The following is an 18763-nucleotide window of genomic DNA, read 5'->3' as shown; positions in this document are numbered from 1 at the left end:
GTTATCAGCTGTGATAAGAATCCTGGACTGAGCATTCAGTCTGGCTTTGCCGGGAATGATTATTGCTGAGTCATTACAGCAGAGCCACAAAGGGGCAGGCTTGGCTTGAAAAGACACCAGAGAAGACAGACTCAGCTATAATCATTCCGTAGCAAAGCTAGACTGAGTGCTCCGTCGGGGATTCTTATCAGAGGTGATAACAGTCAAATTAAACAGAGAACAATGAAACAAAGAGCAGATTAGGTGTTTACTGTCATGTTCCCACTGATTTCTAAGGTAAAATACATGCGGGTGCTTCGTCTCTGGTTCTCTTTAAGTGGTTAAAGACGGAAATTCCAGAAGTGAACCAGAGGCGGGGCTGGAGCATCAATGAGTGGCTGCGTGGGCGCAGGACGTCTGCGGGGGACCATTAGAAGCCCCAGGTAAGTTCAACTCTATTTCCCTCGACCCCCATACAGTATTCCTTTAAAGCTAACTAGTTCAGCAATGATAGGAAACAAATGTAAACAACACAAACAGAACTCAGAGGCTTTTGAGTAATTCCTTATCTTAGTAGCTAAGTTTTGCTGGAGACTAAAGCTTGTATTATATAGACTGGAAGTTTTGAATCAGGGTTATTATCCTGATTGAAAAATGTTCTGTTTATTGGCTAATTTAACTTTCAGCTTGTAAGCCTTCTTCAGACTTACAATGTTACAACCTACAATCGGAAGTAAGTAGAGAGATGTTTTTTTTTTTTTGAAAATATAAGTATCATCCAGAGCCATTAATTACAAGGGATCTTGCAAGGATTGTGAGGTATTTATGGCAAATAGATAAGAACCTTGGTTTACTTAAGCCTGCATAGACTGCAGCTGACATGGAGAGTTTTTTTTACAGACTCCATCCTGCAGGGCTTGTGCTTCCATAGAGGCAAAGGGGGCAATTGATCCAGGGCCCCAGAGCCTGTGGGAGCCCCCCAAGGTGCCCCTCCTCCCCTCCAGCTATGGTGCTAAGGTGACACATGACAGACGGGATGCTGTGTGTTTACACTGTATAGGAAAACAAGAAGGTGAATAATGGGAACCCCAAAATGCTTTTTTGGGGACATATGATGGACACATAATGATATTGTATGCCCAGGGAGGTGGATTGGATATGGGCCTGACAGGTGGTTCAGGGGCCCTGTGGGTGATTTTGTTGGAAGGGGGGAGTCAGAGGGCTCCCCAAGTTTGCCCCAGGGTCCCATTGTAGCTAGAACCGGCCCTGCTATCCTGTTCACTGTACGTTGCTGGAGTCTGGGAACAGTTAACTGTATGTTACTGAGTGTGGGGGGGGGGGGAGCAGTGCCCCAGCGTGCCCCAGTGCAACACCACTTATGGTAGTGTGCATAACCTCTATGTAGTGTGCATAGCCTATATGTAATGTGCATAGCCTATATGTAGTTTACATTGCCTATATGTAGTGTGCATAGCCTATATGTAGTGTACATAGCCTATATGTAGTGTGCATAGCCTATATGTAATGTGCATAGCCTATATGTAGTTTACATTGCCTATATGTAGTGTGCATAGCCTATATGTAGTGTGCATAGCCTATATGTAGTGTGCATAGCCTATATGTAGTGTGCATAGCCTATATATGTAGTGTGCATAGCCTACATGTAGTGTACATAGCCTATATGTAGTGTACATAGCCTATATGTAGTGTACATAGCCTATATGTAGTGTACATAGCCTATATGTAGTGTGCATAGCCTATATGTAGTGTGCATAGCCTATATGTAGTGTACATAGCCTATATGTAGTGTACATAGCCTATACTGTATGTAGTGTACATAGCCTATATGTAGTGTGCATAGCCTATATATGTAGTGTGCATAGCCTATATGTAGTGTGCATAGCCTATATGTAGTGTACATAGCCTATATGTAGTGTGCATAGCCTATATGTAGTGTACATAGCCTATATGTAGTGTACATAGCCTATATGTAGTGTACATAGCCTATATGTAGTGTACATAGCCTATATGTAGTGTGCATAGCCTATATGTAGTGTACATAGCCTATATGTAGTGTACATAGCCTATATGTAGTGTGCATAGCCTATATGTAGTGTGCATAGCCTATATGTAGTGTGCATAGCCTATACTGTATGTAGTGTACATAGCCTATATGTAGTGTACATAGCCTATATGTAGTGTGCATAGCCTATATGTAGTGTGCATAGCCTATATGTAGTGTACATAGCCTATATGTAGTGTACATAGCCTATACTGTATGTAGTGTACATAGCCTATATGTAGTGTGCATAGCCTATATGTAGTGTGCATAGCCTATATGTAGTGTACATAGCTTATATGTAGTGTGCATAGCCTATATGTAGTGTACATAGCCTATATGTAGTGTACATAGCCTATATGTAGTGTGCATAGCCTATATGTAGTGTGCATAGCCTATACTGTATGTAGTGTACATAGCCTATATGTAGTGTACATAGCCTATATGTAGTGTGCATAGCCTATATGTAGTGTGCATAGCCTATACTGTATGTAGTGTACATAGCCTATATGTAGTGTGCATAGCCTATATGTAGTGTGCATAGCCTATATGTAGTGTGCATAGCCTATATGTAGTGTGCATAGCCTATATGTAGTTTGCATTGCCTATATAGCCTATATGTAGTGTACATAGCCTATATGTAGTGTGCATAACATATATGTAGTATGCATAGCCTATATGTAGTGTACATAGCCTATATGTAGTGTGCATAGCCTATATGTAGTGTGCATAGCCTATATGTAGTTTACATTGCCTATTATTATATAGCCTATATGTAGTGTACATAGTCTATATATAGTGTGCATAACATATATGTAGTGTGCATAGCCCATATGTAGTGTGCATAGCCTATATGTAGTGTGCATAGCCGATATGTAGTGAACATAGCCTATATGTAGTGTGCATAGACTATATGTATTGTGCATAGCCTATATGTAGTGTACATAGTCTATATATAGTGTGCATAACATATATGTAGTATGCATAGCCTATATGTAGTGTGCATAGCCTATATGTCGTGTGCATAGCCGATATGTAGTGAACATAGCCTATATGTAGTGTACATAGCCTGTATGTATTGTGCATAGCCTATATGTAGTATGCATAGCCTATATGTAGTTTACATTGCCTATATAGCCTATATGTAGTGTACATAGTCTATATATAGTGTGCATAACATATATGTAGTGTGCATAGCCTATATGTAGTGTGCATAAGGTAGGTGAGATATGCTATTTATAGAACGCCGGCTATGGTTCGCTTTCAGAACACAGTAAAGATAAGTGAATTGAGGTCAAAGAGAGATAATTCATTGGATAAAACAGATGAGAGATAAATCATGAGAAAAGACAGATGAGAGAAAATTTGCGAGTTTTGTGAATCAGCCTCAAAGTGTGATAGGGTTTTATGGGTATTTACAGAAAAGTATAAAATCAAGAAGCTGGCACCTGCTAATTTCTTCAAACTTTTATTTCAACAGTAAAATACAGTAAACGATTACAGGACACCCACTTTTTCGGTTATTTCCCTGCTTTCAGCATTAGAAACACTTCCTATATCTGTATGTTGGTATGTAACCCCGCCCCTGTAACCTCTGTGATGCTTAGCCTAGGCTGTTTTGCTATAATTCTACCTCCCACCCACACCCCGAGCATTCTGGGAGACTTGGTATAATTTCCACTGGCTTTGAAACATTGAGTAATGGCAATACCGAGTTAAAAAAAAAAATGTGGGCTATATTACAGAAAAGGTGAAGCAACCCCTATTCATTCACTTCAAGCAGCCGTCAGCAGCCATGTAGCAGTACTGCTGAGTGTTAGGCGATGATCAGAGATCGGAGCAGGTCACACATCAGACAGGGAGTGATGTTTTGGTTTCCGCTTTTTTTCCAGGCCGACCCACCAATGAATAGCGTCCAGTTAAAGGACAACGACCTCTGCAAGGCCTCCCGCCGGTGCTCCGCCTGGTGCGCACATTCTGTTGTTAAAGAAAAGTCATTTTATTTATTCCTAAAAACAACAGATCTTTACATTCAGCGATCAGACCATTCCCAAAACTAGAATATCAGTTTCAGGAAGACACCGATAGGCTGAACCTCTATTTTGGTGGACATACATGCAGTGGTGTAGCAATAGAGGTAGTGACCGCACCAGGGCCCCTGGGCTAGAGCAGCCCAGTAGGGGCCTGTCTTCAACCACTTTATTAGCTCTTTATTGGTGCCAAGTTGGTAATGATCACCTTTTACCTTTTATATGTGATTTGATTAGTTGTAACTATTAATAAACTGTTTTCCTCCCAAGCCTACACCTCTCTGATACTGCAGCTGTCCCCTCCCCTGCTTATACCTCTCTGATACCGCTGCTGTCCTCCCCCATGCTTACACCTCCCTGACACTGCAGCTGTACCCTCCCCTGCGTACACCACTCTGACACTGCAGCTGTCTCCTTCCCTGCTTATACCTCTGATACCGCAGCTGTCCCCGCACCTGCTTACACCTCTCTGACACTGAAGCTGTCCCATCCCCTGCTTATACCTCTCTGATACCGCAGCTGTCCCCTCACCTGCTTACACCCCTCTGACACTGCAGCTGTCCCCTCCCCTGCTTACATCTTTCTGACACTGCAGCTGTTCCCTCACCTACTTACACCTCTCTGACACTGCAGCTGTCCCCTCACCTGCTTACATCTTTCTGACACTGCAGCTGTCCCCTCACCTGCTTACACCTCTCTGACACTGCAGCTGTCCCCTCCCCTGCTTACATCTTTCTGACACTGCAGCTGTCCCCTCACCTGCTTACACCTCTCCGACACTGCAGCTGTCTCCTTCCCTACTTATACCTCTCTGATACCGCAGCTGTCCCCTCACCTGCTTACATCTTTCTGACACTGCAGCTGTCCCCTCCCCGACTTACACCTCTCTGACACTGCAGCTGTCTCCTCCACTACTTACACCTCCCTGAAACTGTGGCTGTTCCCCCTCCCCCTGCTTACACCTCTCTGTCACTGCAGCTGTCCCCTCCCCTGCTTACATCTCTCTGACACTGCAGCTGTCCCCTCTCCTGCTTACACCTCTCTGACACTGCAGCTATCTCCTCACCTGCTTACACCTCTCTGACACTGTAGCTGTCCCCTCCCCTGCTTACACCTCTCTGACACTGCAACAGTCCCCTCCCCTGCTTACACCTCTCTGACACTGCAGCTGTACCCTCCCCTGCTTACACCTCTCTGACACTGCAGCTGTCCCCTCCCCTGCTTACTCCTCTCTTACACTTCAGCTGTCCTCTGCCCTGCTTACACCTCTCTGACACTGCAACTGTCCCCTCCCCTGCTTACACCTCTCTGACACTGCAGCTGTCCCCTCCCCTGCTTACTCCTCTCTTACACTTCAGCTGTCCTCTGCCCTGCTTACACCTCTCTGACACTGCAACTGTCCCCTCTCCTACTTACTCCTCTCTTACACTTCAGCTGTCCCCTCACCTGCTTACACCTTTCTGACACTGCAGCTGTCCCCTCCCCTGCTTACACCTCTCTGTCACTGCAGCTGTCCCCACCCCTGCTTACACCTCTCTGACACTGCAGCTGTCCCTTGCCCAGCTTACACCTCTCTGACACTGCAGCTATCCCCTCCACTTCTTACACCTGCATCTGTCCTTGGCAGGTTTTGGTGCTCAATATTTATTGTTATGTATAGAGTGCTTGAGGAGGGCCCAATGTAAGACTTGCACTGGGGCCCAAAGCTCCTAAGCTACGTTACTACATACATGGGTGGAAAATGTACTTTACTGCTCTGCTCTTTGCCACCGCAGGACACTTCAGAATTCTTTGGGAGCCCGAGTGTTCCCGAACATGGGCGTCTCTGTACCTGAGCTAGTTTTATAACAACAATGGACTTATTCGGGTACAGCCTGCATTTTAATCTGGTGTATTGCGCAACTAATCCACGTTCCGCGTATAACATACCAAGTTAAAACTTGAAAAGGTTACTTCAGCTCACAGGGGTTCTAGTGTTAAGTTTGAGAGCGTCTGGGGCAAGAATTTTGCTGCACAAGATTATGTTGGCTGTTTTTGGACATTTTGGCGGCCAAGGCAAGACAACTATTGCCTGCCCACACCCCCAAACTTTTCAATAGGTAGTCACATTTTACAGAAACATTTTGCAAATTGGACGATTGCGGCCAGGTCAATTGACTTTAATGGCAGGCAAATTTCTAAAACCTTCAGCGCATCTCTGCATCCACTATTTCATTTAAAAAGTTGTGCAATCCAAGGGGATCAAGGCAAAATGTTCCACAAAACATTTTATGCAAACGCTTTTTAAAATGTTTTTAAAAAGAGGTCAACGGCCGCTGACTTTAGCGGTTACTAGCAAAGCCCCATGCGTGCTAGAGTGACTCAATATGCAGGATATGTAAGGAGGACTTTGGGAACAAGAGGAAAAAACATTTTTTTTTTCAAAAACACCTTGTACTTTTTTCAAAAACACCTTGTAGCAAAATGACACTCTGCAGCAGAATTCAGAATGTAATTGATTTGGGGCTTGCTATACGTATTATAGCAAGTCCGGTGTTTGGAATGGGATTGACGCGTGTAGTGCTGTTCATCAAGGCAGAAATCAACTCGTGGCATTTTCCTTCATGCATCGGGTAGCGAGAGGATATGTTTTGTACAGAAAGCACATCTTGTCATACATGAGAAATGTCACACTAGTGAGAAGCCCTGTTCAATTCATGTTCAGAGTGTGGGAAATGTTTTTGCACAGAAATCCCATCTTGCTCAGAGTGTGGGAAAATGTTTTAAACCGAAATCCCATCTTGTTTAGAGTGTGGGAACATGTTTTACACAGAAATCCCATCTTGTTTAGAGTGTAGGAAAATGTTTTACACAGAAATCACATATTGTTCAGAGTGTGGGAAAATGTTGTGCACAGAAAGCCTATCTTGTTCAGAGTGTGGGAAAATGTATTGCACAGAAATTCCATCTTGTTCAGAGTGTGGGAAAATGTTTTGCACAGATATCCCATCTTGTTCAGAGTATAGGAAAATGTTTTGCACAGAAATCCCATCTTGTTTAAAGTGCAGGAAAATGTTTTGCACAGAAATCCCATCTTGTTCAGAGTGTGGGAAAATGTTTGCACAGAAATCCCATCTTGTTCAGAGTGTGGAAAAATATATTGCACAGAAATCCCATCTTGTTCAGAGTGTGGGAAAATGTTTGTACAGAAATCCCATCTTGTTCAGAGTGTGGGAAAATGTTTGTACAGAAATCCTATCTTGTTCAGAGTGTGGGAAAATGTTTTGCACAGAAATCCCATCTTGTTCAGAGTGTGGGAAAATGTTTGTACAGAAATCCCATCTTGTTCAGAGTGTGGGAAAATGTTTTGCACAGAAGACAGAGCTCATTTCAAATTTATTCAACCGCATCTAAAAAATACTTTTTTCCTCATAGCTTTAAACGTAATTTTCTCAAAAACTACGTCTTTAAAAAAAAAGTTTTCCCTTGTTCCCAATGTTTTCCTGAATATACCTTCGCCGATTTGGTGAGTCTAGCACACATGGGGACTTTGCTATTAACTGCTAAAATCTTGTGACACACAAATTTGAGTAAACGCAAACGGGTGAATTGGTGGAAATTCTCCAGGAACTATTCTCCAGGTGAACTGTTTTGCCATCACTAATGATGATGAATTGATGGGTTTCTCAAATCAAGTTTACAGTAGAGAAGGATGTACGCATTATTACCAGACCAGATACACCTCGCTGGCTCAAACTCACTCAAGTCACCACACCTAACAAATGTTTTTTATAAATGTTAAGAGAGGTGTGTGTCCCCTTTATAAAAACAAATATGTACTATATATATATCCTGTTAGTGTGGAGCCTGGGTCCTTGCAGGCTGTAATATTGTCCTGGAAATCCCGAAGACTTGCAACAATCAATACAGAACAGAAGATATCAAAACAAGTACAGATGAATTAGCTCATGAACAGTACCTGCCAGTCATTGTTATGCCATCCTGGGCTGGCAGCCTTTGATATGTTAATCAGCAGTAACCATTTACGTATCTTATGCTAGATACACATGACACATTTTTTGCATTCGATAGATAATTTCTATCATGGCCGACATTACTTTCGATCTTTCTACCGCTCGATTTCTCATAAAAGTGAATGGAAATTGATAAGAAAACATGATAAAATAGAGCGGAAAAACAAATCGAAAATCGTTCGAAAGGAAAATCAACCGAAAAATGCATTGTGTGTACCTAGCGTTGTGCGTTTGAGTTTTTCAGGCAGATCGATGGCTGGATAGATAATTTCCAAAAGGTCCAATCTGATTTTGATGGTTTTTCTAAATTATTTTTTCATAGAAGTGAACGGAAATCGTTCATAAAATCGAACGGAAAAACGATCAGCCTAAATCTGCTTAAAACCCGAATCATGTATTCCCAGCATTAATGGAACTAGCAGTTGTCAATAAGAACCCCATAAAGCACAGTCTGCTAAGAATAGCACCTTGGTGCCCCCTAACGTAGCTGTCACCCTAGGCTTCTGCCTGGTTTCTCTATGCCTAAAAATTGCCCTTTAAAGGGAACCCAAGGTGAGAGGGATATGTAGGCTGCCATATTTATTTCCTTGTAATCAATGCCAGTTGCCTGGCAGCCCTGTTAATCTTGTGGCATAAGTAGTGTCTGAGCCAAAACCCTGGAACAAGCATATGGCTAATCCATTAAAATCTGAGTCAGCTAAGTCAGAGTACCTGATCTGTTGCTTGCTTGCTAAATGTCTATGGATACAAGTATTAGAAGCACAGGATCAGCAGGGTAGCCAAGCAACTGGTATTGTTTAAAAGGAAATAAATATATATGGCAGCCTCCATATCCCTCTCACCTCAGGTTCCCTTTAAGATAAAATTCAGGTGGAGGGCGGGTGCATGCTGTTAAAAGCATCAACAGGATAATTACTGTAGTACAGTAAAAGAACCACAAGATGTCACTGTGTGTAAAATGATATGGGGATCTTTAAGGGATTTTTATTTCCTGTATTCACTCTGGGTTTCACTCTGTTCTAAGTAAGTTGCATTTCCTGATGGTGGTGTATGATTTATCTCTGCATGTTTTTCTTCAGTAAAGAGTTCTAACTTGTTACACCGGGTGCCTATCTGCGTGTACAGAACCCTCTGCTGCATCACGTGCGAGGAGAAAACAGACAGAGCACTACAGTTTCCCCTCGGTGAGACTCTTGCTCACATGCTTGTCCAGGAAATTAATAATGAATCCAAGTGAGAATGATCTTTTGCTTGTTTCAGCAGGGGAGGGAGGAGCAGGGCGCGCGTTGCTGTGAAGTGGACTGTAAGTTGGTCACAGCAGCTTTTTGGGGCGGAGACAAATAATAAGTCACACTTTTTTACCAACACAATATTAATAATGCATTTCTACGTCACAAGCGAACCCCTCAAGCTCCCATCACCCCTCATGCCTCAGTGACCCACGTTCTTCTTAGGCAGGACACACACAAAACCATGGTCCCTGCATTCCAGTGCTGGCTCCCCGGTAGCAGTATTCGTCCAATTGACGGAGGCTTCAGAAGTCTTCGGGTGCCCGAGTGCTTCCGAAGACGGGTGGCTCCATACTGTGCATGCATGAGCGCCCCCTCTCTCGTGCAGTCACGCGCAGGGCCGGATTTGTACTCTTTACCGCCCTAGACCCCTCCCTCTTCCCTCCAGTATAGGTAGCCAGGTGACTCCTCCCCCTTTCCTCCAGTATAGCTAGCTAGATGACTCCTCCCCCTTTCCTCCAGTATAGGTAGCCAGATGACCCCTCCCCCTTCCCTCTAATATAGGTAGCCTGATGACCCCCACCCCCCCAGTATAGGTAGCAAGATGACCCCCTATCCTTTCCCTATAGTACATGTAGCCAGATGACTCCTCTCCATTTCCCTCCAGTATAGGTAGCCAGATGACTCCCTTAATACCTTCTTTTTCTACTCACTTTCAGTATAGGTAGCCAGCTCGTCTTCATACCACAGCATCCATCAGTATTACTCTCTCCGCTCGTCTCCAGTGCAGAAGCTTCCTCTTCCTTTCCGTCTCCAATGCTGCCCAAGTCCATAGCCGTCTGCCACAATGCAAACGTGCACAAAGAGCAAGGTGGCTGCTGCACAGGCGGCTAGCAGCAGAGTATAGTGGTCAGGCACTCGCCTGATCTCCCTTCATTGCAGCATTTGCAAGATTGCAAATGCTGCACCAGTTTAGCCTGCTGCTTTGGTGCCCTTGCTCCTGTGGTGCCCTAGGCCATGGCCTTGGTGGCCTTGGCCTAAATCCGGCCCTGGGCATGCATGCGCAGTATGGAGCCACCTGTCTTCGGGGGCACTGAAGCCTCCCACAGCAGAGGACTCAAACAGGGGAGCCAGCGATTAAGGAGGGGACCATGAGAGGAGCGGGGAGGGAGGGCTCTATAGGACCCAGAGCCTTCCCTCTCAATAGGTAATTATCTGTTTTGTTTTATTACTCCCATTAGCTTTAAAGAGGAACTTTACTGAAAAATAGTAGTGGTGGTGGGGAAATAAATCAATACATTATAATTAAATTCGCCATGTAATTCGTTCATGTTGTGTGACCCACAATGAGCCTGCTAGTCATCACCTTTACTGCTGGTAGACATGAAAAAAACTAGACAGAACCAACTGCCATTATCTGACTGTAACCACACCCACTAACAATGTAATAAGACAAAAAAAGTGTTTTTTCTTTAGCTACATATACAGTATACGCCCAGAGAGAGATACTGCTTGCTTGGCAATTGGAAACAGCTGTTATTTCCCACAATGCTATGAGGTTAACAGACAGGAAACTGTAAGGTTCATGGCCATAACATCACACACAATATCAGCCACACAGACCTTCCTGATGATCTATTGGAGAAAAGGTAGAGATTTCTCATGGGAAAGGGGGTATCAGCTACTGATTGGGATGAAGCTCACTCCTGGGTTAAAATTCCTCTTTAGGCTGTGCAAAAATGCAAATATTGTACCAGATTTGTGCTTTGCTGTGTTCATGTTTTTCACCTGTGATTTTACATTTTGGAAATGCATTTGCATGTGTTTTAACAAATACCATTAAATTGTTTTTATTTTTTTTTACTTTAATGCAAACATGAAAATGGAAACGCAAGCAGACACAAAACATTTCCGAATCGTGAGTGGCCCATAGGAATACATTGCACGCGCAGCTCTCTGCGCAAAAATAACTCATATAACATGTATGGTCATCATGTTTTTCCAATAGCATATTCAGCCATAACACCCCTGTAAGAAGTACAACCATTGCATTCTCCTATAATATCTCCAGCCCTTATGTCCTCGAAAATTCTGTGGGGGGGGGGGGGGGGGCTTGGATTCAATTACCTTCTGATCATAGTGTCCTTATCTTATCCCAAACAGAGAGCTTTCTGTTATTTGCATGCTTGATACTGTAGCTAACTAAAACAAATATGGGGGATATATAGGGATCTATTTTAGAGGAAAAATGGGGTTTACATATATTTTGGGGGGACTAACAATTTGTGGGTGGTTTTTAAAGCTTTGGGATACTGTACTGGCTTTTGCTGAGGATGCTAAGAAAAGTTTCTGTTTCTGTTGCTGTTCACAAACAGAGGACATACAGGTTGCATAGGAGGAACGTATAAATTGTGATATTATAACAGAAGCCATGGACTATGCGGAGGTCACCATGGTTACCTTGGTCAGACTGACGCATTTCGGGTTTTCGGAAACCTCGTCACTCTCTGGATATAGAGCACACAGCTTCACCTCCTGCAAATACAAAATCTCATCACTGAGGGAAAGCTGATCAGGTATTATTTTCATTTGTGACAAATGTTTTAGTTTCGGCAGTTTACACTTGCTACTGTTGTCACGGTCAGGAAACATTGTCTTGTGAATCTGGCGATCTCAGAACCTCTCCTCCTTATTACCCCTTTCTTCCTTCATTTCCTTCCCCTTTCACCATAACCTGGCTACCAGCTGTCCCCTCTTGTCACTTCCCAGCCTTGGCATTCATGGAATTCTAGGTTTCATGCAAATTGAATGTAATTTATGTAGTCAAATAGTCAGGAAGTGTGTTTAATTGTTCCAATTCCAACTTAATACAATTTGCATTGAATTTGTATGCTGGATACAAATACATGGAAGTAAGATAAATGACTGTATAATGGGCTATAAAAACCAGCAGATCTGGAGGTACAGTTGGATAAATGGCTGTATATTTAGGCTGTATCTGGTCCATAAACCAGCAGATCAGGATGTACAGTTGGATAATGGCTGTATATTTAGGCTGTATGTGTGCCATAAACCAGCAGATCTGGAGGTACAGTTGGATAAATGGCTGTATATTTAGGCTGTATCTGTGCCATAAACCAGCAGATCAGGATGTACAGTTGGATAATGGCTGTATATTTAGGCTGTATCTGTGCTATAAACCAGCAGATCTGGATGTACAGTTGGATAATGGCTGTATATTTAGGCTGTATCCGTGCTATAAACCAGCAGATCTGGAGGTACAGTTGGATAAATGGCTGTATATTTAGGCTGTATCTGTGCTATAAACCAGCAGATCTGGATGTACAGTTGGATAAATGGCTGTATATTTTTTAGGCTGTATCTGTGCTATAAACCAGCAGATCAGGATGTACAGTTGGATAAATGGCTGTATATTTAGGCTGTATCTGTGCTATAAACCAGCAGATCAGGATGTACAGTTGGATAATTGGCTGTATATTTAGGCTGTATCCGTGCTATAAACCAGCAGATCTGGAGGTACAGTTGGATAAATGGCTGTATATTTAGGCTGTATCTGTGCTATAAACCAGCAGATCTGGATGTACAGTTGGATAAATGGCTGTATATTTAGGCTGTATCTGTGCTATAAACCAGCAGATCAGGATGTACAGTTGGATAAATGGCTGTAAATTTAGGCTGTATCTGAGCTATAAATCAGCAGATCTGGATGTACAGTTGAATAAATGGTTCTATATTTAGGCTGTATCTGTGCTATAAACCAGCAGATCTGGATGCACATTTGGATAAATGGCTGTATATTTAGGCTGTATCTGTGCTATAAACCAGCAGATCTGGATGTACAGTTGGATAAATGGCTGTATATGTAGGCTGTATCTGAGCTATAAACCTGCAGATCTGGATGTACAGTTGGATAAATGGCTGTATATTTAGGCTGTATCCGTGCTATAAACCACCAGATCTGGATGTACAGTTGGATAAATGGCTGTATATTTAGGCTGTATGTGTGCTATAAACCAGCAGATCTGGAGGTACAGTTGGATAAATGGCTGTATATTTAGGCTGTATCTGTGCTATAAACCAGCAGATCTGAATGGCTTTATTTTATAGCTGTTTTTTCCTAGACATTAAAATCACTGACTGGAATTGAGTTAAAAAACAAACAAACAAGATTTTGCAGTTAATGGTTGCAGTACATTGGGTTCTGTTTGCTGTTGATTTGTCCCTTCAGCCCATCCAGTGTAGTATCACCATGTCACCTTATGTCCTTATATCGGTGCCTAAGACTAGGAACCCCCTAAGGCGCTATTGGCAGTCTCCTAGCCTAGACTGATGATGGAGCGGAGCATCAGCACCCGCGATCCCCTGCAAACCACTCCCCCAGGTCTTCATGTCAGTCGGCGTTACGCGGTCCTGGGGGAGCCACCATGCGGCTGCTAATTGGCGTTAGGCAGTTGTAAGGTGGTTAAAGCACTGCAGAGATTCCTAGTGGGTTCCAGGCCTAGAGTTGCGTAATAGCGCATCACGTTTCCTCACCCCGTCCTCTTTGTAGTCACATCCCTCCAAGTCAATGTCTTCATCAGTCTTCAGGCACTCCGTCTCCTTGATCATGAAGGCAAATTCTGGAGGGTCTTCCTCCTCCTGGGAGACAGAACATCATATCATCATATATACGGCTTGATCCATTAAACTCCGTAAAAGTTGCCATGTGCAGGGAACACCGGCTGTTAACCCATTACTGCGGTAACGTGAGGGTTGCTATGGTAATGGGCATTACAGCTGTGCGTTACCATAGCAACTCGAGCGTTAATGTTACTGGTCTATGCTGAAAAATAGTAACACTGGTTTTGCACGTAAACAGGGTACAGCGCATTAAGAAGTAGCGTAGCTATTTCCGTACCATGTGACACAGTGTACATGTTTCTATGGTAACGCTCATTGCGCCAACTATTTTCAGCACAGGCCAGTAACACATTGCCGGGCAGTGGACAATGTTACTGGCCTTTTGTGAATCAGTCCCTAGATAGATAGATACAGTAAAACCCCCATTATCCAGAACTCAGTGAATAAGGAAAAATTTTTTTTTCAAAAAGACCTTATAGTTTTTGAGAAAATCGATTTTTAAGTTTCAAGGGCAAAAATGTCTTTTAAATGCGGAAAATGTCAGTTTTTTTTGCACAAGTAACAATAGTGTATTATTTTCATAGATTCCCCCAAGTGGGAAGAGTTTTACTTACTTCGTTCTGAGTGTGGGAAATATAAAAAAAAAACGACGTGGGGTCCCCCCTCCCAGACCTCTTTAACCCCTTGTCCCCCATGCAGGCTGGGATAGCCAGAATGCGGAGCACCGGCCGCGTGGGGCTCCGCACCCTGACTATACCAGCCCGCATGGTCCATGGATTGGGGGGTCTCGGAAGGGGAGGGGCAGCCAAGCTTTCCCCTCCCCCTCCGAGCCCTTGTCCAATCCAAGGACAAGGGGCTCTTCTCCACCTCCGATGGGCGGTGGAGGTGGAGGCCGCAATTTCCTGGGGGGGGTTCATGGTGGAATCTGGGAGTCCCCTTTAAAAAGGGGTCCCCCAGATGCCCACCCCCCCTCCCAGGAGAAAGGAGTATAGAGGTACTTGTACCCCTTACCCATTTCCTTTAAGAGTTAAAAGTAAATAAACACACAAACACTTAGAAAAAGTATTTTAATTGAACAAAAAACATAACCACGAAAAAAGTCCTTTAAAGAGACTCTGTAACAAATTTTTCAGCCTTAGTTCTTCTATCCTATAAGTTCCTATGCCTGTTCTAATCTGCTCTGGCTTACTGCAGTCTTTCCTAACTGCACTGTCTCTGTAATAAATCAATGTATCTTTCCTCTGTCCTGTTTGTCGGGCTAAAGCTTGATTGTGTGGAATGTGCAGGGCTGCTTGTGATTGGTAGAAGCGATACACACCCTCTGCAGGCCCCCTGCACACTCTGAGATGACTCACACACTATGCTTAGCTGAGCCTATTAGAAGCTGGTTAGTTTGTTTGTAAACACTGCCTAAAACTGTTAATTACAAGCCAGGATTGCAGCAGGGAGTGGCAGAAACAGCACAGAGGGGCACAGGAGAAAATAATGAATAGAATGGTATGCTTTTTATTGTAAGAATATTAGAGTACAGATTCTCTTTAATATTCTTAATTAACCATTAATACTTACCTGTCCCTTTAAATAAATGATCCCTCGCAATATCCTCGGAAATGTTCTATCAGTTACAATGTAACAAAGTTATTTACAATGTAACAACTTTGTTACATTGTAACTACGCCGCACCCGACGTCACTCGCCGCTCAGCCGCCGCATACGCATCCGTGCAGGACGCTAAGTCCCCGCCGGCTCCTGCTGTCACCCCGCCCACATCTGTCACCCACATGTCACCCACATGTGGGTGACATGTGGGTGACATGTGGGAGAGGCGGGGAGGGCAGCGGGGCCGGCGGGGACTTAGCGTCCTGCACGGAGTCCGGACCCGACAGAGCTCTGAGCTATATAGCTCAGAGCTCTCTAAGCATCTTTGTATTTGGGTTCCAAGGAGCCCCATTGGTCCTTAGCAGACCAATGGGGTTCCTTCTGATTTAAAGGAACCCCATTGGTCTGCTAAGGACCAATGGGGCTCCTTGGAGCCCAAATACAAAGATGCTTAGAGAGCTCTGAGCTATATAGCTCAGAGCTCTGTCGGGTCCGTGCAGGACGCTAAGTCCCCGCCGGCTCCCGCTGCCCTCCCCGCCTCTCCCACATGTCACCCACATGTCACCCACATGTGGGTGACAGATGTGGGCGGGTTGGACAGCGGGGGCCGGCGGGGACTTAGCGTCCTGCACGGACGCGTAATGCTGCGGCGGCTGAGCGGCGAGTGACGTCGGGTGCAGCGTAGTTACAATGTAACAAAGTTGTTACATTGTAAATAACTTTGTTACATTGTAACTGATAGAACATTTCCGAGGATATTGCGAGGGATCATTTATTTAAAGGGACAGGTAAGTATTAATGGTTAATTAAGAATATTAAAGGACTTTTTTCGTGGTTATGTTTTTTGTTCAATTAAAATACTTTTTCTAAGTGTTTGTGTGTTTATTTACTTTTAACTCTTAAAGGAAATGGGTAAGGGGTACAAGTACCTCTATACTCATTTCTCCTGGCAGGGGGGGTGGGCATCTGGGGGACCCCTTTTTAAAGGGGACTCCCAGATTCCACCATGAACCCCCCCCAGGAAATCGCGGCCTCCACCTCCACCGCCCATCGGAGGTGGAGAAGAGCCCCTTGTCCTTGGATTGGACAAGGGCTTGGAGGGGGAGGGGAAAGCTTGGCTGCCCCTCCCCTTCCGAGACCCCCCAATCCATGGACCATGCGGGCTGGTATAGTCAGGGTGCGGAGCCCCACGCGTCCGGTGCTCCGCATTCTGGCTATCCCAGCCTGCATGGGGGACAAGGTGTTAAAGAGGTCTGGGAGGGGGGACCCCACGTCGTTTTTTTTTTTAATTTCCCACACTCAGAACAAAGTAAGTAAAAGTCTTCCCACTTGGGGGAATCTATGAAAATAATACACTATTGTTACCTGTGCAAAAAAAACTGACATTTTCCGCATTTAAAAGACATTTTTGCCCTTGAAACTTAAAAATCGATTTTCTCAAAAACTATAAGGTCTTTTTGAAAAAAAATGTTTCCCTCTTATTCCCACTGATCCCCTTAATATACCCTGGGAATTTGGTGTTCCTAAACTTTAAGCAGGCTTTGCTATTAACCGTTAAAGTCGGCAGGTTTTTAAATGTATACATTTTTCCTTTGAAACTTTAACATCGATTTTCTCAAAAACTATAAGGTCTTTTTGAAAAAAAATTTTTTTCTCTTATTCCCACTGATCCCCTTAATATACCCTGGGAATTTGGTGTTCCTAAACTTTAAGCAGGCTTTGCTATTAACCGTTAAAGTTGGCGGGTTTTTAAATGTATACATTTTTCCTTTGAAACTTTAACATCGATTTTCTCAAAAACTATAAGGTCTTTTTGAAAAAATTTTTTTCCTCTTATTCCTTCTGATCTCCTTAATATATTCTCCAAATTTGAGGCTCTTAGCATTTAAGGGGGCTTTGCTATTAACCCTTAAAGTCGGCGGCTACCTAACATTGATACATGCGTCAACTTTTCCGCTTGGGAGCATGGCCATACGCATTAATTTCGTAATACCCATTGTAATGCGAAAATTACGAAATTTCGCGAAATCCTTCTTCATTACGATTATGTACTTACAGCCATAATCGTAATTACACTAATTACGCGAAATTTCGCGAAATCGTCAGTACGTCATTACGCTCATCAATCTACTTTTTAGGTTTATTTTAAGTTCTGAGCCCTAATCTCTGTTTTGTGCATAAAATTTACAAAACCAGTCAGCTCACTCATCCAGCCCTCTGGTGTCTGTAGGATATCAGTGTGGCCCCAGGTTGGCGAGCGCAGTTTTGCAAAACCGTGACATCAGTCTCTCAGCACGCTGGCGCCTCCAGGCTCACACCCAGTGTGCCCAATGCTAAACCCGGCCCTGCACCCTGTGTTTTAGTATAAAGCAGTTCTACTTTACCTCCAGCATTGAAGTGGGAACATCGCTCAGCAGTTTGAACAAGCACTCTCCATCTGCCATCTGGTTGTATTGGTCTACGGCGTCCCGGATCAGCCCTTCCTGTTGGGTTCTGGGCTCCGGAATCAGACAGAGGCCGAGCTGTGTTGTAGCTGCAGCGAGCACCAGCACACCCCACCAGCAGCCACCCCCCATCTTCTGCACTGTCACAGGAAGATTCTGGATCTGCATAACTGTGGCTGTCGGTTTTATGTCCTCCACTCCTCCTGCGGTTGCGCCATGTGTTGCTCCATGGCTCTGTTTTCTTCTGTTTGTGTTGTGTAGTTTGTATTTCTACATCCCTGGTCACCAAGCTGCAATCGCCCTCCAGAATGACAGAGAATTTCACACATTTAGCAACGTCTTTGCTTAGTAAAACTTAAAGTGGACCTGAACTCTTGCACAGGACAGAAGAAAAACAAAGAGAAATGCACCCTGTATGCATTTAGAGAGTTTAGTCTGTCTAATTTCACCCTCCTCTGTGCCTATTCACCACTGTAATTCGATCTCTCAGGTTTGTCAGCTCAGGAATCTCCTCTGCAACAGCAGAGCAGCTCATTTGTAAACACAGGATGTTAACAATGTGTCTACTTCCATAAAAGCAGGAAGTAGACTCACTGTAGATTTATTGCAGGATTTATATCATCTGTAACAAAGACATTTTTTTCCTTTAAAGGTTATTATACTGTTGCTTATCTTTTAGAGCAAATTTTGAGTTCAGGCCCGCTTTAAGGCCATCAACACTTCTGCAGCACTAAGTGGCTCTGTTTTATGTAATCAGTGTAGAAGCTTG

General features: G+C 43.8%; 1 protein-coding gene across 1 annotated transcript in view; it reads right to left on the bottom strand.

Annotated features, from left to right (window-relative positions):
- Positions 1–18177, bottom strand: part of LOC137518019 (15 kDa protein B-like) — a 28312-nt gene extending 10135 nt beyond the window's left edge. The window contains exons 1-3 of the mRNA XM_068235189.1: positions 17935–18177; positions 13865–13969; positions 11771–11845 (exon numbers count right to left, since the gene is read on the bottom strand). Of these exons, the coding sequence (XP_068091290.1) occupies positions 11771–11845; positions 13865–13969; positions 17935–18162 (408 nt within the window). The 5' untranslated portion in view covers positions 18163–18177. The remainder of the gene's footprint in view (positions 1–11770; positions 11846–13864; positions 13970–17934) is intronic.
- Positions 18178–18763: the final 586 nt, after the last annotated feature.

This window comes from Hyperolius riggenbachi, chromosome 5, assembly GCF_040937935.1.
Source record: "Hyperolius riggenbachi isolate aHypRig1 chromosome 5, aHypRig1.pri, whole genome shotgun sequence".
Classification (NCBI taxonomy): Eukaryota; Metazoa; Chordata; class Amphibia; order Anura; family Hyperoliidae; genus Hyperolius; species Hyperolius riggenbachi.
Note: the sequence above shows the minus strand (reverse complement) of the source record. Positions and strands in the feature narration are given on the sequence as shown.